General features: G+C 42.3%; 1 protein-coding gene across 1 annotated transcript; it reads right to left on the bottom strand.

Annotated features, from left to right (window-relative positions):
- Positions 1–767: 767 nt before the first annotated feature.
- On the bottom strand, positions 768–16,449 carry rab5if (RAB5 interacting factor). Its single transcript, XM_068048541.1, has 4 exons — positions 16,221–16,449; positions 10,697–10,800; positions 8,696–8,825; positions 768–1,294 (listed from the first exon to the last, which is right to left on the bottom strand). Exons 1-4 carry the CDS (start codon positions 16,320–16,322, stop codon positions 1,253–1,255), a joined length of 378 nt encoding a protein of 125 aa, XP_067904642.1. The 5' UTR covers positions 16,323–16,449; the 3' UTR covers positions 768–1,252.
- Positions 16,450–20,646: the final 4,197 nt, after the last annotated feature.

The raw sequence follows: 20,646 nt of genomic DNA, 5'->3' as shown, positions 1-20,646 counted from the left end.
AAGATGATAGAGGGAATAGTTTGTGTGGCAGTTGGCAGTTTGTTCCAATTAAGTAGGTTAGGGTGGGCCAGTGGTCATAATATTAAGATCTTAAGTATAAGGCCAGTTCTTGTCAGGAAGGGGGTCTTTTGCCAGAGAATAGCAGACCACTGAAACAAGCTTCTGCCTTGTGTGGTAGACACTGATTCATTTGAATTCCTTCAAACAAGAACTGGACCTGTTTCTGGCAGGGGCGGAGATCACTTCTTAAAATAGGTATGTACTGCAAGGAATTATCAGGACCAGAGTGATCTCCTGAACTAGTTTTGATCAGCTAGGGGGGGTCAGCGAGGAATTTCCAAGATATTTTTCCCCCCACATGGTTTTTAAATCTGGTTTTTCATCTCTCCTGGGAAGTCACAGCTTTTTTTTGGGTGGGACGGGGAGTGTATATAATGTGATGTACAAGGTATCACAATTGTGTGGGACAGGCTGGATGGACCAGAGAGTCTTTTGCTGCCCCTCAATGTTTGGATATATTTTGCGGGCACAGAAAGATAGGCGGTTTCAAAGGTTTGGAAATATTGTACACCAAAGCAAAGGGTTTGCCATCTATCCTTGTAGTCAGATATGTATATTAGTACTAAAAAGACAAAAGGCGGAAGACAAGAATAGGAGCCGGTACGAGAAACTCGAAACCTGCCCAAGTATTAAACCTTATTGGATGAATGAAATTTTGAAATGCTGGCTTGAAGCACTTGGATCTTTAAAGCAGGTACGAAACAGTCTTGGTTTGTAATTTTAATGCCACCAAGGTGCAATCATTTTTCCATTATAAAGTCTGAAATACAAACTCAGTCAAAAATTAATGTTTCATCTCCAATTCTACAGGTAATATACATTTGTTAAATTAAAACAAATACTAACAAGAGTTTCGACTTTACAGGGCATGACACTGGGAAGCTGCACTTGGACATGGTTGGCATCAGACTTCAATGCTGCTGTAACTCTTAAAACAGTCTTAAAACAGAGATCCATGTCTTGTAAGATTCCTGGGATGTTCCATACATTATTGCAGACATTAAAACAGCCTCATTGGGAATACTGCTTCCTGCAAGATATCCCAAGGTTTCTTCACAGGTCCCGTGATTTGATGGTACAAAAGATTCTGAACTATTGCCAGTTTTTAATGATGTAAACCCAGTTAAAGAGTTTTGAATTTTCTCCTTTTGCAATTTAAAACTTGGCAGAGATAGACAGCAGTTTTCAATCTTTAATCAAAGTGAATTGCAGTGTAAAAGATTATCCAAACAACCTGGAACAAAATAAAAGGTGAAAATTTAACAAGCTACATCTGAAAATATAAGTCAGTTAGTTTCACCCTCTACAAAGGCCTATGACAGATCTAGATAAAAGAAAATTATTCAGGCAACACCAAGTTATTTTTATGTCAACATTTGGATATAATATAAATATGCAGCAATTTAGCTTGCACGCAGGCTTTTCCTTCCTCTCATCTCCTGAAACAGTCAACTTGTGCTGGAACGTGATTTCAAAAATATAAACAATACTCTAACGTAGAACCCAGGGAGCAATTGTTCATCAATCAGCCCAGTGAGTGTTAACAGGCTATTTCACCCTGGTGGTGTATTTTCCAGCAGTGGTCTCTACATTCTGATGAAGAATGGTGCCTGTGTCCGATTGTTTTCCTCCCTAAACCAGGAATTCGGAGGATAACTGTAGCATGTCAACTGCTGAAATCAGTTAAAACCAGCACAGAAGAGAAAGGAAGAAAGAACTTGCATTTCTGTAGTGCCTTTTATGCCCTCAGGGACATTTCAAAGCGCTTCACAGGCAATAAATTTTTGAAGCAGCTAATTGTCATACAGCAATGAGATCACGACCAGATTTTTTTGTGATGTTACTTGAGGGTAAATATTGACCAGGGCAGCAGGGAGAACTCCCTGCTCTTCAAATAGTGCCATGGGACCTTATACATCCATCTGATGAGGCCTTGATTTAACATCTCATCCAAAAGATGACACCACTAATTGTTCAGTACTGCACTGAAATGACAGCCTAGATCATGTGCTTGAGCTTCTGGCGTGGGACTTTTACCTCTGAGTAAGAATGTGGTGGGTTAGAGTGCTACCACTGAGGAATAAAGCCAGGTACCTCTCAGTGCTTCTGATCACCATGTACTACTTTTACTCACCAAGCTCTCACATGAGCCCTCAATCTTGAAGCTGACTTTTAAAAAAAACTTATTGGTAGGTGCCATTTCTATTTTGGCTGATCCACATTTTTGTAAATGGAACCTAGCAAAGACCTCCTGCTAACACCCACCCCACTCTATTCATATACAATTCCCCAACTATAATTCCCTATCATCCCCAGACAATCTGCTCCCAAGCCTCTCAATCCCATTCTAAGACAGCCAAAAGTGGATGTGTAGCTACAGCCTTCCTCCCCATGCCCAGGTGAGACTGAGGGCCTACCCACCTTCCTTCAACTCTTTAGAACAGTTTATTTTTTAAAGAAATTAAACATACTCTGACTTCTATTGCAACCTGCTCTATTATGTATGGAATGAGAGTGGATAGTTTTATAGCCCAATTAGTGTCAGACTCTGCCCTTCAAATGTTATTTATCTACGCAGTACAGTGCAGCCACTATGAATGATCTACTTAAAGCCCTTCCAATAATCTTGAGCTAGTCAATTGTACACAGATGATAGGAACTTCCCAAATAAATTACACTTTAGTACCAGATTGCATCCGACATTTAGGCGTATAATGGAAATAGGAACCACACAATAAGCACCAGTCACGGCACAGCATTTATGAGCAAATTCATCAAGTCTCAAGTCCATTGAGTCCACGTGTCATTCCACATGGGGAGTGCATTTAATTGAAGTACTGAAAACTTGTAGATTTTTCAAAACATAAAAGAAATGTTACTTAGCAGGATTCCCCTTGTATGGATGACAGTGAGGGCTGCAGGGTCGATGAGCAAACTGATCATGGCCCCATGGTACAAGAAGCCATTCAAATGGGGGGAGTAAATAGGAATGTAGTAGTAGTAGTAGGAGATAGCATAGTCAGAGGGATAGACACAGACAGCCCAGAGAGAGAGTCCAGAAGGCTGTGTTGCCTGCCCGGTGCCAGGGTCTGGGACATCTGCTCGGGGCTGGAGAGAAACTTGCAGTGGGAGGGGGAGGATCCAGTTGAGGTCCACATGGGTACTAATGACATAGATAGGATTCGGAAAGAGATTCTGCAAAGGGAGTATGAGCAACTAGGGGCTAAATTAAGAGCAGAAACTCAAATGTAATAATCTCTGGATTATCATCTGAGCCACAAGCAAATTGGCATAGGGTAAATAAGATTAGAGAGGTGAATGTGTGGCTCAAAGACTGGTGAGGTAGAAATGGGTTTCGATTCATGGGGCACTCGCACCAGTACTGGGGAAAGTGGGAGCTGTACCATTGGGATGGTCTTCACCTGAACCGTGCTGGGACCAGTGTTCTGGCCAGTCATATAACTAGGGCAATCTTCTTCTTTGGCCTCCTTGTCTCAAGAGACTATGGGTAAGCGCCTGGGGGTGGTCAGTGGTTTGTGGAGCAACGCCTGGAGTGGCTATAAAGGCCAATTCTAGAGTGACAGACTCTTCCACAGGTGCTGCAGAAAAATTTGTTTGTCGGGGCTGTTACACAGTTGGCTCTCCCCTTGCACTTTTGTCTTTTTTCCTGCCAACTGCTAAGTCTCTTCGACTCGCCACACTTTAGCCCCGCCTTTATGGCTGTCCGCCAGCTCTGGCGATCGCTGGCAACTGACTCCCACGACTTGTGACCAATGTCACAGGACTTCATGTCACGTTTGCAGACGTCTTTGAAACGGAGACATGGACGGCCGGTGGGTCTGATACCAGTGGAGAGCTCGCTGTACAATGTGTCTTTGGGGATCCTGCCATCTTCCATGCGGCTCACATGGCCAAGCCATCTCAAGCGCCGCTGACTCAGTAGTGTGTATAAGCTGGGGATGTTGGCCAACTCGAGGACTTCTGTGTCGGAGATACGGTCCTGCCACCTGATGCCAAGTATTCTCCGGAGGCAGCGAAGATGGAATGAATTGAGACGTCGCTCTTGGCTGACATACGTTGTACAGGCCTCGCTGCCATAGAGCAAGGTACTGAGGACACAGGCTTGATACACTCGGACTTTTGTGTTCCGTGTCAGTGCACCATTTTCCCACACTCTCTTGGCCAGTCTGGACATAGCAGTGGAAGCCTTTCCCATGCGCTTGTTGATTTCTGCATCTAGAGACAGGTTACTGGTGATGGTTGAGCCTAGGTAGGTGAACTCTTGAACCACTTCCAGAGCGTGGTCGCCGATATTGATGGATGGAGCATTTCTGACGTCCTGTCCCATGATGTTGGTTTTCTTGAGGCTGATGATTAGGCCAAATTCATTGCGGGCAGCCGCAAACCTGTCGATGAGACTCTGCAGACACTCTTCAGTGTGAGATGCTAAAGCAGCATCGTCAGCAAAGAGGAGTTCCCTGATGAGGACTTTCCGTACTTTGGTCTTCACTCTTAGACGGGCAAGCTTGAACAACCTGCCCCCTGATCTTGTGTGGAGGAAACTTCCTTCTGAAGACTTGAACGCATGTGAGAGCAGCAGGGAGAAGAAAATCCCAAACAGTGTGGGTGCGAGAACACAGCCCTGTTTCACGCCACTCAGGATAGGAAAGGGGTCTGATGAGGTGCCACTATGCTGAATTGTGCCTTTCATATTGTCATGGATGATACTTAGTAGCTTTGGTGGACATCCGATCTTTTCTAGTAGTCTGAAGAGACCACGTCTGCTGATGAGGTCAAAGGCTTTGGTGAGATCAATGAAAGCAATGTAGAGGGGCATCTGTTGTTCGCGGCATTTCTCCTGTATCTGACGAAGGGAGAACAGCATGTCAACGGTCGATCTCTCTGCACGAAAGCCACAATGTGCCTCAGGGTAGACGCGCTCGGCCAGCTTCTGGAGCCTGTTTAAATCGACTCAAGCAAAGACTTGCCCCACTATGCTGAGCAGGGAGATTCCACAGTCGTTGTTGCAGTCACCGCGGTCACCTTTGTTTTTATAGCGGGTGATGATATTGGCATCGCGCATGTCCTGAGGTACTGCTCCCTCGTCCCAGCACAGGCAAAGCAGTTCATGTAGTGCTGAGAGTATAGCAGGCTTGGCACTCTTGATTATTTCAGGGGTAATGCCGTCCTGCCCAGGGGCTTTTCCGCTGGCTAGAGAATCAATAGAGAGGGCTTTAAACTAAATAGTGGGGAGAAGGGATCATGTAAGAGGAGATGTGGTAAATCAAAGGGAAACAACAATGTAATAGAGCAGGGTAACGATTTGAGTGATGATAACCAGAGTGTGGCAGGAAGGGACAAAGCGTACAACGTTACACTGCACCAGCAAATCAGACCAAAGATTGCAGAAATGGTAAAACAAAACAGTTAAAGGCTCTGTATCTGCGTGCAGCATTCATAACAAAATGAATTGTTAGAACAGATAGAAATACATATGTGTGACCTGATAGCCATTACAGAGACATGGTTGCAAGGTGACCAAGGCTGGGAGCCAAATATTGAAGGGTATTTGACATTTCGAAAAGACAGGAAGCTAGGAAAAGGTGGTGCGGTAGCTTTGTTAATTAAAGATGTCATTAACACAGTAGCGAGAGATGACCTTAGCTCAGAAGAGCAAGATGTAGAAGCAGTTTGGGTAGAGATAAGAAATAGGAAAGCTAAGAGAGCACTTGTGGGAGTAGTTTATAGGGCCCCTAACAGTTACTACATTGATGGACAGAGTATACAGGGAGAAATAAATGGGATGTGTAAGAAAGGTACCGCAATAGTCATGGGTGTGTTTAATCTACATGTAGATTGGCAAAGATAGCCTGGAAAATGAGTTCACAGGTTGTATTTGGGACAATTTCTTAGAGCAGTATGTTCTCGAGCCAACTAGGGAGCAGGTTATTCTAGACCTGGTTATGTGCAATGAGACAGAATTAATCAATAACCTCTAAGGAGCCTCTAAGTGACAGTGATCATTACATGATAAGAATTTCACACTCAGTTTGAAAGGGAGAAGTGTGGGTCTAAGACTAGTGCTTTAAACCTAAATAAAGGTAATTACAAGGGTATGAAGGCAGAGCTAGCTAAAGTGAACATGGAAACTAGGTTAAAAGGTAGGACAGTAGAGATACAGTGGTAGATTTTTAAGGCGATAGTTAATAATGCTCAGCAAAGATTTATCCCAGTGAAAGAAAGATTCTTTGAGAAGGATGCATCATCCGTTGCTAAATAAGTTAAAGATAGTATCAAATTAAAAGAAACATTGTTCAAATCTGCAAAGATTATTGGTAGGTCAGAAGATTGAACAGATTTTAAGAACCAGCAAAGAATGACAAAAAAACACATTAAGAGGGAGAAAGTAGAGTATGAGGGAAAACTAGCTAGTAATATAAAAACAGATAGTAAGAGTTTCTACAAGTATTTAAAGAGGAAAAGCATAACTAAAGCTGGTGTTGGTCCTCTAGAGTGAGAGACTGGGGAATTGATAATGGAAAACAAGGAAATGGCAGAGGTATTGAACAGGTATTTTGTGTCTGTTTTCACTGTAGAAGACTTAGAAAACCTGCCAAAGATATTTGAAAATCAAGAGGTGTAAGGGAGGGAGGAACTTAAAACAATCACCACCACCAGGGAAAAGGTGCTGGGAAAACTATTAGACCTACAGGCTGACAAGTCCCCAGGAACAGATGGCCTGCATCCTAGGGTCTTCAAAGAAGTGGCTGCAGAAATGGCAGAGGCTTTAGTTATAATCTTCCAAAATTCCTTAGATTCTGGAAGGGTCCCAGTGGATTGGAAAATAGCAAATGTAACATCTTTATTCAAGAAAGAAGGAAGACAGAAAGGAAACTATAGGCCAGTTAGCCTCACATCTGTCATAGGGAATTTACTAGAATCTATTATTAAGGAGGGCGGCAGTGGCGCAGTGGTTAGCACCGCAGCCTCACAGCTCCAGGGACCCGGGTTCGATTCCGGGTACTGCCTGTGTGGAGTTTGCAAGTTCTCCCTGTGTCTGCGTGGGTTTTCTCCGGGTGCTCCGGTTTCCTCCCACAAGCCAAAGGACTTGCAGGTTGATAGGTAAATTGGCCATTATAAATTGTCACTAGTATAGGTAGGTGGTAGGGAAATATAGGGACAGGTGGGGATGTTTGGTAGGAATATGGGATTAGTGTAGGATTAGTATAAATGGGTGGTTGATGTTCGGCACAGATTCGGTGGGCCGAAGGACCTGTTTCAGTGCTGTATCTCTAATCTAAAAAAATCTAGATTATAGCAGAATACTTAGAAAATCATAATGATATCAGAGTCAACATGGTTTTGTGAAAGAGAAATCGTGTTTAATTTATTAGAGTTCTTCAAGGAATTAACAAGGGGAACCTGTAGATGTGGTATACTTAGATTTCCAAAAGGCTTTTGATAAGGTGCCACATCAAAGGTTACTACACAAGATAAGAGCACATGGTGTAGGGGTAACATTAGCACAGATAAAGGACTGGTTAGCTATCAGAAAGCAGAGAGGGGGATAAATGGGTCTTTTTCGGGTTGGCAAGCTTAAACTAATGGAGTGCCACAGCGCTGGGGCCTCAACTATTTATAATTTATATCAATGACTTGGACAACAGGACCGAATGTATGGCAGCTAAATTTGCCTAAATAATGTAATGAGATGCTTGTGATTCATGTCAAACTGGTAAACAAGCGGCATTTTAATCAAATACAGGTTCCCCTTGTTACTTCCTTGAAGAACTCTAATAAATGAAAGAGTTTTGGTCTCCTTATTTGAAAAAGGATATAATTACATTAGAAACAATGCAAAGAAGGTTCACTCGACTAATTATGGGGTTGAAGGGCTTATGTTATGAAGAAATTCTGGGTACTGCCTGTGTGGAGTTTGCAAGTTGTCCCTGTGTCTGCGTGGGTTTTCTCCGGGTGCTCCGGTTTCTTCCCACAAGCCAAAAGACTTGCAGGTTGGTAGGTAAATTGGCCATTATAAATTGCCCCTAGTATAGGTAGATGGTAGGGAAATATAGGGAGAGGTGGGGATGTGGTAGGAACGTGGGATTAGTGTAGGATTAGTATAAATGGGTGGTTGATGGTCGGCACAGACTCGGTGGGCCGAAGGGCCTGTTTCAGTGCTGTATCTCTAAACTAAACTAAACTAAAGGTTGAACAGGTTGGGCCTATACCCGTTGGAGCTTTATTGAAATTTATAAGATCCTGAGGAGATTTGATAGAGTGGATACCGGGAGGATGTTTCCTCTCATGGGGGAGACTAGAACTAGCGGACACAGTTTAAGAATAAGCAGTCTCCCTTTTAAGACGGAGGTGAGGAGAAATTTTTCTCTGAGGGTCATTAGTCTGTGGAATTCTCTTCACTAGAAAGCAGTGGAGGCTGGGTCATTGAATTTATTCAAGGCTGAGTTAGATAGATTCTTGATAGATAAGGGAGTCAAGGAAAGTGGAGTTCAGACCACAACCAGATCAGCTATGATCTTATCGAATGGCAGAGCAGGCTCGAAGGGCCGAATGGCCTACTCCGCACCGAAGTCCTATGTTCCTATATTATGTATGTGTAGAAATAACCAGTTACCAAAAATAATGCAAACGATGTCATGAATCCCTCTTTTGTTAATTCCCACGTTCCTCCGTACTCCTCCTCGTCTACTTGCTGGAAGCTGCTGAAGTAGAGGTACAGAAGCCCAGCATTGATCAGGCAAAATCTGGAAGCAGAACATCCAAAGAGCATTTACACAGATGGCCAACACACAAAGACTATAAACCAACAACAGACAGACAGTTATATATATTATTTAACTTTTTCACTCACAAACTGATTCTTTGCGGAGAGGCTGCCATCCCTGCTCCCACCCACCATCCCCATCTGTAGATTCTGATTCATAATGGGATACAGTTCTGTCCTCTGCTACCGTACTCTTGGCTGAACCTAGAATGCATAATAAACGACTCTACCATTGGGGGGGGGGGGGGGGGGCGGCATTTACCCTATGCAATCTTGTTCTGACCCAGCCCCACACACTTTCTAGCGGTGGATGTTGGATGGCAGTCTGACTGATTTTTCTCCTTCCTGGGTCAGGGATTAGATTAGATTAGAGATACAGCACTGAAACAGGCCCTTCGGCCCACCGAGTCTGTGCCGACCATCAACCACCCATTTATACTAATCCTACACTAATCCCATATTCCTACCAAACATCCCCACCTGTCCTTATATTTCCCTACCACCTACCTATACTAGTGACAATTTATAATGGCCAATTTACCTATCAACCTGCAAGTCTTTTGGCTTGTGGGAGGAAACCGGAGCACCCGGAGAAAACCCACGCAGACACAGGGAGAACTTGCAAACTCCACACAGGCAGTACCCAGAATCGAACCCGGGTCCCTGGAGCTGTGAGGCTGCAATGCTAACCACTGCGCCACTGTGCCGCCCTGAGGATGCTGAGGATAATTCTAGTGCTCCGCCTTCTACCCTCTCTAAGATTAGCACTGAGAGGAAATTGAATGGCACCTTCGGAAACTGTACCAATCAAGCCAAGAGGGTACCTAATTTACTTGGAAACCCCATGCACTTAGACAGAGGAAGCACAACATAGGAGCAGCATTTCTTATTGTAAAATGGTTCATCTTCCTGAAGACAATCCTACTCTGCTTACAATTACACTCTGTACTGGAACTGTACAGAAACAATGGACTCAAAACAGCAAATTACTGGCAGGCAATCAAATACAGAAACGTGTCTTTTGAGCAGATTTCCTCTCAGCAGAATCAGTGTTATTGAGAACGGCTTTACCTGGCCCTCTGTTATAAAGCTGTGCTGAAACCCCTAAGGCCGCAATATTCGTTGTGGCTGGGCTTGAAATGAAGGCAGGAACACTGGATATGTGCATTTGTGCTTTTCTACTGTGTATGATGGAAATGAATGGAATAATGTGAGGCCTGATATTAGTGGGAAAATGAAGCATAGGGAAGTTAAAGGTAAGGGCTTTTAATTATTTACAATTTTGTCTGTCCTGGTGTTTTATCCATTCCATGTGCCAAAAATCAGACAGAACTATCCTTGGTTTTGATGGTGCACACAATGTACAATGTATGAACCACTCCTAGGAGAAATGACATATTTTGTTGGTAACATGACAATCTTGAGTCAGATTAACAAGTCTGATGTTGACCCAATTCAAAATCCTTACTAAGCAGCAGGATAAGAGAACCGTACAAGGAAACCTGGAGAAAATGAAATGCTAGAAAATTGGGATGCGGAGGATGGGATGGGTCTTTTACTGATTCAAGACTTACCTCAGTTCACAGTGTTTGGCTTGTTCAGAATTGGTATAGCATCATTGCCAATCACCTGCTTCTTTCTGAACTGGTTGGGGAGTTTCATATGGTTATGAAACCAGGGGAGTGGGGGAAGAATCTTTTTAAACAAAGAAAAATCTCAAAAGGAGATCCCATTGAACTGAAAATCATTTAATAAGGGTGGTGGTGAATTGTAAATCCACAAAATAGATGTGATTTAACTGTAAATATTTTATGCCTATTTCATTAATAAAGGAACACAATATGAACTTACATTGCTATTCCCAAGAATCCTTTAAGTGGAACAACTCCCCAGATAACACCTAAAATAATTGCAATTATTTGACGAAACCAGTAGATCACATCTAGAAACTCATCCTGTAGAGAGGGGAAAAAACATTCAATTAACTTCTGTACAATTTGCAGTCCACCATTCTTTTACAAAGTAACTTGTAACAAGATTATCAGTTCCAATGAGTTTCTAGACTGACTTTTCAAAGGCTATTTTGATAGAAATCTGCAACAAATCAGAAATTATATAGTGACGGAATCTTGTCTGAATGTGCGGAATATACTGATGGCGGGGTGGTGAAAATGCACTTGTACAGAACACAGCAGGGTAGAAATCCATGACAACTTATACCTTACAGCGGAACACAACCCTTCTGATCTATGCATATGGTTATATTCCTCAAGTGGATGTGCACATTTTTCAAGCACTAATCTTTACTCAGGATTTAGCTTCTCAATAATATCCAAACCTCTATTTAAAAGCAGTGATGTACATCAGATGGCAAAAATAGGTCACACGGCATGCACCGTGCATAAGGTACTTATTTACCTCATATAATGTACTCTCCAGAGTTTCCAAGGCTTAATTTTGTTTACGGTTTTCAGCAAAGAACAGCCCTAATGGCTTTGCAGGCATCAGGAAACTCCTGCACACCCAAAGAGATGCGGAATCTGCAAGCCAAGATTAATCTCGGAATAAAGAGTTCGAGATGAAGAGACATTTCTGCACTCAGACGGTTGTGAACCTATGGAGTTCTCTATTGCAGAGAGCTATGGTTGCTCAGTCGTTGAGTATATTCAAGACTGATATCAATATAGTTATAGTGCGGCAAGGTGTAGCTGAGGTAGATCAGCCATGATCTTGTTGAATAGCAGAGCAGGCTCGAGGGGTCAAATGGCCTACTGCTGCTCCTATTTATATTCTTGTGTTCCAAGACTAGGAAGTTTTAAAATTTATCTTCTAACTCCAAACGGTCACGTGTGAGTGTTTATTACTTTAATCTACACTCTGTGTAAAGTACAAAAGGCTAAATAGACAGTTAGTGATGGAACAGATTTCTGTCCAAACAGGGCTTTTCTTCAGCTCATTTTAAATTTCACAATTATTTTTTATTTTAAAATTTAAATTCAGCTGAGCATGAATGCATGTTACACAAAATACTTAGTGAGTTTTTGTATTTCACTGGTTATGAGAATTGAGCGAGTTTGGTAAACATTGCAATTTTCTGAGTCTCAGCTTTTGGGTAAAAGTCAATGAAACTGATTCGGTGTAAAACCTGGGATTAGTAGAAATCAATAAACCTGGAAACAAACCACCTTAATATCGTGTTTTTTTCCTCTGGATTTTAAGAGTGCAATAAACTGGCCTCTCAGCAGCTTCAGAGTTCACTTTTTGTAAAATCTGGGATAAATGTTGTATTTATTAGGTAACCTTTGAAGCCCTGACAGATCCAGGGACAATTCTCTCTCACTGGGATAATCTTTCTTTATATATAAACAAATTAAACTAATACTGCGCCTTTAACGTAATAAAACATCCCAAGGAACTTCACAGGAGCAATATAAAACAAAATACTACACCAAGTCACATAAGGAGATATTAGGGCAGAGAACCAAAAACTTGATCAGAGGTAGATTTTAAGGAGTGTCGGAAAGTAGGAAACCTAGGAGGGGGAGGGGGGAGTTTTAGGGACAGAATGCCAGAGTTTCCAAGTTTCCAGCCTACATAGTAATGCTGAATTAAAACTGATTACAGAATAAAGCTAGGCCAGGTTTCAAAACTGTGCTTATTGTAGCATTTACCCTTTACAATCCAACACATTTACTTCTGTCAGCCCCACCACAATGTTTTCTCTAATTTAAATTTTCCAACACTTAATATCCCTAATAAAACCTATTCAATTCTTTTTTAAAAGAAACTTAACATTTTTACTTAACCATTACCTTTGTTTCACAGGTACCACTGACTATACTATCCAGCTCCCAAAAAGTTGGTTTTCAATAAACCTGAAAGCCTTGTTGCCATTAAAGTTGACAAGTTAGATTGGAAAACACAAAATGCCTTGCCAGCACCCCATGCATTGCTCTTCAACTATTACTGCATATCTTCAGCCCAGCCTTATTTTTCTCCTTTTAAACAATATCCAAATATCTCAGGTGGTGTTGCTCACAACAACTTGCATTTATATAGTGCCTTTAATGTAGTAAAACATCTCCAGGCACTTCACTGGAGTGTAATCAGAAAAAAAAATTGACACCATGCTAAATATTGAGATATCAGGACAAGTGACCAAATGCTTGGTTAAAGAGACAGGTTTTAAGGAACATTTTAAAAGGAGAAGACAAGTAGAGGGGAGAAGAGGTTTAGGGAGGAATTCCACCATTTTACGACCTAGACAACTGAAATCACAGCCATAGATGGAACCATGAAAATCAGGGATGTGCAAGAGTTTGTGGTCTGGAGGATGGTTATGTTTTATTGGTAACCTGGGCTCTCTAACAATTGGCACTCCTCAGGTACTTAGAATCATAGACTGCTACCACACAGGGGGCCGTTCGGCACATCATGTCTGTACCAGCTCTTTGAAAGAGCAATCCAATTAGTTTCACGCCCTGGCTCTGTCCTCATGGCCCTGCATTTTTTTTTTTCCTTTTCAAGTATTTATCCAATTTCCTTTTGAAAGTTACCAGGACTCTGCTCCTTCCACCCTTTCAGGCAGCTCATTCCAGATCATAATTCACTGCAGAAAAAAATAATTTCCCCTCTGGTTCTTTTGCTAATCACCTTAAATCTGTAGTACCTGGTTACCGACACTGCTGCCACTGGATATAGTTTCTCTATTTAATCTCTTCTTAACCTTCACTGCTCCAAGGAGAACAACCCCAGTTTCTCCATCCCGTCACATAACCGAAGTCGCTCATCCACCGTGCTGTTCTATTAAATTTCTTCTGCATCTTCTCTAAAGCCTTGGCATCCCTCATAAAATGTGGTGCGCAGAATTAAACACAATACTCCATTGTAGTTACATTTGGTAGGGAAGTAGTGTGAATAGGTCATGGAGTCAATAGGTGGTTCACTGACTTTGTGGTCACCAAAAGTTCATCTGGACCAACAGATAAGTGATGGCACTTTATAGGCTGTCTTTGATCTAGAGCAGGATTGTGGTGTTTTGTTGCTAAACTGCTGTGCCTTTTGGATCCCTGCTTTAAATAAGCAAATATAATTAATTGTAACTACTGGTAAACTGAGGTTAACCAGAGGGCAGTGTAAATCTCAGAATCCAGATCAATGACTGGTTTCCTTTCTGCAGCCATGCGTGATATCACTGTGTGAGGGATGCCACAAGACCTTTTGATAGATCGAAAAGGCTGACATAACAATTACTGCGCAATAGCAAAAAAGTCAGCAAAGCTCAAACTTTCCTACAAAACAAGACTGGCTATACTTCAAAAAAGAGGATTCAAAAGATTATAAAACAGATATTTCAGAAAATCCTTTCCATCTACTTGGAATTCTGAGGCCTTTGGAAAAATAACTCGATGCAGCCTGTAACATGTTGTAGGGTCAGGTGGAATGCAGTTTATGTAATTACACTGGGCCTCTACCTAAATCTATTACTTAAATACAATTTAAATCAATGACCAGAAAATAACTCTCTTAAAAAGTGTAAATCAGCATAACTGTTTTTACTGTATAAGAACTTGTACATTTATACACAACACTAAATGATAACCTCCACTCACTAAAATTGAGTCACACAATTTTAAAATCTTCTGCTCCCATAACTGCATAAAAATAACTCTTGATATAGAAACTACTCTGTTTACTTGATGCATTTTGCTCAGTTGTGTGACAGCTGTCATGCCTTTGAAGACCCATACACTCAACCTTACCCTGAATAAAACAGACCATCCGTCTAGCATTCACAACACATGGGCATCGTTACACATACCTGTGCGTGACTTTACATGAAAAGGCTTTATTTATTTATTTTTAATTCTCATTTCACCAAGATAGCAATGTATTTAAGAATTGGCAAAATAAACACTCTACATTACTGAAGCCATTTGCCGAATCACATCGCTACAAATACAAGTTTTTTATTCTTAACACTTGCATATAAAAAAATTACCAATTCATCTGATCATTGAATTACTTATAAAATATGGCATTAAACAGAATACATCATGAAAAGTCATAGGATACAATTTATATTCCACAAGATGGACACAACTTATACCCTATGGCTCATCAGCTACCTTTTATTTTCTATCACATCACCGTGATTACACTCCTACGGTCTTAGATATAGCCTACCTACTAACATTGACAAGTCTTGCAGTTGAAGCTTACAAACCTATAGTGAGTTATATCTCTTACCCTGCTGCATCCAATTATTTTTAATAACCACTTTGTTTTTATGCAAGGTCAGTCAAGTATCATACCATACTACTCAAAACCTTAATACAAACTTGTCATTAACTAACCCTGTCCAATCCAACTCTGTTTCAATAAAAGATCTAAACCAAAATATCAATGTTGGACTAGCATCTGTATGAGAAATGACAGGCTTTGACTTTTCAGATATATACTCTTTATCAGGAGTTCTAAACTGTATGGCCACTATAGGCAACACTGTAATCAACCATAATTTTCACAAGAGTCCTTTGGGGTTTCTTTAGTGTTCTATGTGTATACTGATGCATAAAGCTATAAAGCGTATAGCTATATGTATATATACATAGTAAACATTTTTTTCATAATAGTAGTTATAAAAAAAATTCAGGTAATCCTTTGCAGAACTACAACACAGCACATTCAACACAAACCTCCCATTTATTTTCAAATTACTCTATGGTTACAACACGTTGATAGTCCTTTTTAATGTGCAAGATCTCCCAGTCTCTGAAATTTGAGGTTTTTCAATTCCAGATCAATGTCCATTTACAAGGAAGCAAAACAACATTATCAAATATGTTTTCGTGAAAATGACACATCTTTCACATGCTTCCAATCCCTCAAACTAATTGTATTATAATTTATGATTATCCCACAGACCTGCTCAGCCTAGATTACTGTTGCTAACGTTGTCACTGGACATGATTGGCCTCAATATACTGAGAAATTTTCACTCAAGCCAGTACTCTTTAACTTGTCTGATGCTCTTGATTCTGCGTCTCAAGTTGTTGCCACAAGTGATGAATCTATAACTCCCAGAACTTCACCCTAATGTTGTGCGGCGGGGAGAAAAGCTTTTTTTCTAGACTCAGAAAAGGTTTTAGAAAGGGATAGCCTCTCAATGTAGTTCCAGGAGATTTTCCAATGAGCACAGTATGGAAATTTCCTACAGGTGCAGTTTACACGGTGCTGAAATGACAGTGATAGCCCTCAATGGCTCTGACAGTGTCACTCATTCAGCCAGGCTTGGCTCGGGCCTTGTCCCGCTGAAGCCCGGACCGGCCCCTCGCTCCTCCTCCTCACTCAGCACCACCCACTGGGGTCTCACCTTATCTTCCCAGGCCGCGTTACTCTTCAACACTTTACTCCAGACGGATACTTTCACGCCGCCATTAGCCAGGAGGTGTTCTCTGGTCTTGCCCCCGCTCATTCTCCTGTCAACCCCCGGCTCCTCGCTCGCTAAGCCACCCTGGCAGTGCCACACTCCACCCACGATTTGCCAGAATCGCCGACTCCGCTCCAACTGCGGGGCACCACATCTGCGCAGGCGCGCCCATCCTGGGCCGGCGGAGGGAGTCCTCCAGAGTACCGGCATTCCTGGAGGGGCGCTGATGCCGCCTTGGCCGCCGCCATCTTGTCTCTTCCAGCAGGGTGGCCCTGGTCACATGACAACTGTCCTTTAGTTCTGTGCTAAGAGTTATTCAATTCTTTAATTTCCTTCTGCTTGGAAGATACAAGGAGTGGAGTACCATTTTGCGGTTCATCCTGCACTTTATCAAGAGTTTTTAAAATGCTTAAAGTGTGATTAGAACATAAAAAGCCAAATAAGAGTTAGTTGGTGAATGCATCCCATGTTTTGCCAGTATAACACAAGCAGGAAGGTGAAGTCCTGGGACAATAATTAGTTTGTGTTTACCAACATCTACATTAACTTACATTTCTGTAGTGCAGAGTGCTTTTCCAGACCAACACAACAGTGCTCACTGACCACAAAGGAATAGTGTGGTGGAAATGTTGGGGAGAGGGTGTTGAGGAAGCTTTTTAAAAGTGGGTATTGGGGTTGAGAAGGCAGGAGAGATGGGGGAGGGAGTTACAGGACAGTAGAGCAGCATGACCAGGGAACAAATTGTCACCTTTAAATGCAACTTATTTCTTTAACTGAGGCATGTCGGGTGGTCTGAAAGCTATCAGGAGATTTGTAAATGAAAACATGGAACATGAAATCAATTCTTCAGGGCTAACCAAAAATATTGCACCCATGAAGAATAATGGGTATTTTGTTCAGATTCCAACCTATGCCAATTAGACAGAGGACCGGCTCATACTGGTAAGTATTGTCTCTTGTTCAAGCTGGTAGGGGTAGCCCAATGCTTCCAGAACAACTTCAAACACTTCTGCCCCCCAAAAGGAGATCACTACTTATAAATAATGAACAGCCTGTTTAAACTTGAAATGCACAGTAAAATCTTTCAAGCCATAATCTTGTAATTTAGGTAGCTGAAACAATTTCTAACCTGCAGTTGGAGGTTTCATTAAAACCAGCAGTGTGTGGTCCTACTTCATGGGCACATGATTTTCACAAAAGATATAAATACATTACAGACATCCTAAGTGGTTGAACCACCAAGGCAGCTTTGTAGGCGAAGTTCAAAACATGCATTGTTTAAATCATCAAGAAGTCCTGGGTGACGGCCAACTTGCTGATCAACATGGAGTAAAAACATCTCCTTGAATTGTGTCTTTGAATTCGACTGATTGACAACTCCTTATTCAGAGACCTTCTCTTTGAACTATATACTGCTGTTTTCTCAATAACTTCAGTTCAGTTTCTAGAATTGGCACATGGACTCAATGGACCAAAACATAAATTATGTCACCTACTTGTTGGATCATTAAAGTTCTACAAAAAACTGTTACATTGAAAAACCTTTTTGGATAATTATCTGTGCAAGAAGTGCATTCTAGAAAACAGCATTTTAACTCCTTGTTAACTCATGAATTGTTTTCAACCATTATTAGTATTTTCCTGTACCATACTGATCTGTACATTATTTTACTTGGGAATAAATATGAATATTTTAAGTCTGACAATGTGGTATTTACCATATTTCAAATAGGAAACATGGTAAGCATCCCATGTACTCTCCAGTGTGAAATACTGTAGGTAAAGGTTAATAGTTGCTTAACATGCTATCCCAATCATGGCATGTACCACAGAAAAGTTGAATAAGAATAAAACCGGACGGCCCACCCAGCTTTGACCCAGGCACCGGAAATGACAATGGCACACCCTGCCCAGTCAATCCTGCAAAATCCTCCTCACTGGCATCTGGGAACTTGTGCCAAAATTGGGAGAGCTATCCCACAGACTAGTCAAGCAACAGCCTGACATAGTCATACTCACCAAATCATACCTTACAGCCAATGTCCTCCACACCTCCATCACCAATCTTGGATATGTTCTGTCCCACCAGCAGAACAGATCCACCAGAGGTGGTGACATAGTGATATACAGTTGGAAGGGAGTGACCCTGGGAGTGCTCAACATTGACTCTGGACCTCATGGAGTCTCCTGGCATCAGGTCAAACATGGGCAAGGAGACCCCTGCTGATTACCACCTACCACCCTCCCTCAGCTGATGAATCAGTACTCCTCCATGTTGAACATCACTCGGAAGAAACACTGAGGGTGACAAGGGCACAGAATGTACTCTGGGTGAGGAACTTTCAGGTCCATCGCCAAGAATGGCTCAATAGCACCACTTCTGACCGAGCTGGCAGAGTCCTGAAGGGCATATCTGCCAAACTGGGCCTGCAGCATGTGCTCAGAGAACCAACAAGAGGGAAAACCCTATTTGACCTCACCTTCACCAGTCTACCTGTCTCAGATGCTTCTGCTCATGACAGTATTGGTAGGTGTGACCACTGCACAGTCCTTGTGGAAATGAAGACTAGTCTTCACACTGAGGATATCCTCCATTGTGTTGTGCGGCACTACCACTGTGCTAAATGGCATAGATTTAGAACAGAACTAGCAGATCAAAACTGGGCATCCATGAGGCACTGTAGCCATCAGCCGCAGCAGAATTGTATTCAGTCACAATCTGTAACCTTATGGCTGGGCTTCACTTCACCATTACCATCAAGCCAAGGAATCAACTCTGGTTCAATGAGGAGTGCAGGAGAGCATGCCAGGAGCAGCACCTGGCATACCTAAAAATGAGGTGCCAAACTGGTGAAGCTATAACACAGGACTACGTGTGCTAAAAAGCAGAAGCAGCATGCTATAAACAGAGCCAAGTGATCTCATAATCAACGGATCCGATCAAAGCTCAGCAGACCTGCCACATCCAATCGTGCATGGCAGTGGACAATTAAACAATGAACCAGAGGAGAAGGCTCCAAAACATCCCATCTTCAATGATGGGGAAGCCCAGCACGTCAATGCAAAAGGGCTGAAGCATTTGCAACCATCTTCAGCCAGAAGTGCTGACTGGCTGATCCATCTCGGCATCCCCGAGGTCCCCAGTATCACAGATGCTTGTCTTCAGCCAATTTGATTCACTCCACGATATCAAGAAATGGCAGGAGGCACTGGATACAGCAAAGGCTATGGGCCCCGACAACATCCTAGCTATAGTACTGAAGGCTTGTGTTCCAGAACTAGGCACACCTGTAGCCAAGCTGTTCTAATATAGCTGTAACATTGGCATCTACAAGACAATGCAGAACATTGCCCAGGTATGTCCTGTTCACAAAAAGCAGGAAAAATCCAATCCATCCAATTACTGCCCCATCAGTGTACTGTCAATCATCAGCAAAGTGATGGAAAATGTCATTAAGTGTTATCAAGTGCACTTACTCAGCTATAACGTGCTCACTGATGCTCAGTTGGGTTCCACCAGGACCACGCAGCTCCAGCCTTGGTCCAAACATGGACAAAAGAGTTGAATTCAAGGGGCGAGCTGAGAGTGATTGCCCTTAACATCAAGATAGCATTTGGCCGAGTGTAGCATCAAGGAGCCCTAGTAAAATTAAAGTCATTGGGAATCGGGGGAAAACTCTCCGTTAGTTGGAGTCATACCTAGCACAAAGGAAGATGGTTGTGGTTGTTGGAGGCCAACTCTATCAGCTGCAGCACATCGCTGCAGGAGTTCCTCAGGGTAGTGTCCTAGGACCAAACATCTTCAGCTACTTCATCAATGACCTTCCTTCCAACATAAGGTCAGAAGTAGGTATGTTCACTAACATTCACGACTCCTTAGATACTGAAGCAGTCTGTGTCCGCATGCAGCAAGACCTGGACAATAATCAAGCTTGGGTTAAGTGGCAAATAACATTTGGGTCATACAAGTGCCAGGCAATGACTATCTCCAGCAAGAGAGAATCTAACCATCTACCCTTGACGTTCAATGGCATTACCATTGCTGAATTCCCCACCATCAACATTCTAGGGGTTACCACTGACCAGAAAATTAACTGTAAATACTATGGCTGCAAGAGAGGTCAGAGGCTGGTAATGCTGTGGCAAGTAACTCACCTCCTGACTCCCAAAATCCTATCCACCATCCTCAAAGCACAAGTCAGGAGTGTGATAGAATACTCTCCACTTTCCTGCATGAACGCAGCTCCAACAACACTCAAGAAGCTCGACACCATCCAAGACAAAGCAGCCCGCTCGATCGACACCCCATCCACCACCTTAAACCTTCACTCCTTCCATGACTGACGCACTGTGGCAGCAGTGTGCGCCA

This window comes from Heterodontus francisci, chromosome 16 (genome assembly GCF_036365525.1).
Source record: "Heterodontus francisci isolate sHetFra1 chromosome 16, sHetFra1.hap1, whole genome shotgun sequence".
Taxonomy (NCBI): domain Eukaryota; kingdom Metazoa; phylum Chordata; class Chondrichthyes; order Heterodontiformes; family Heterodontidae; genus Heterodontus; species Heterodontus francisci.
Note: the sequence above shows the minus strand (reverse complement) of the source record. Positions and strands in the feature narration are given on the sequence as shown.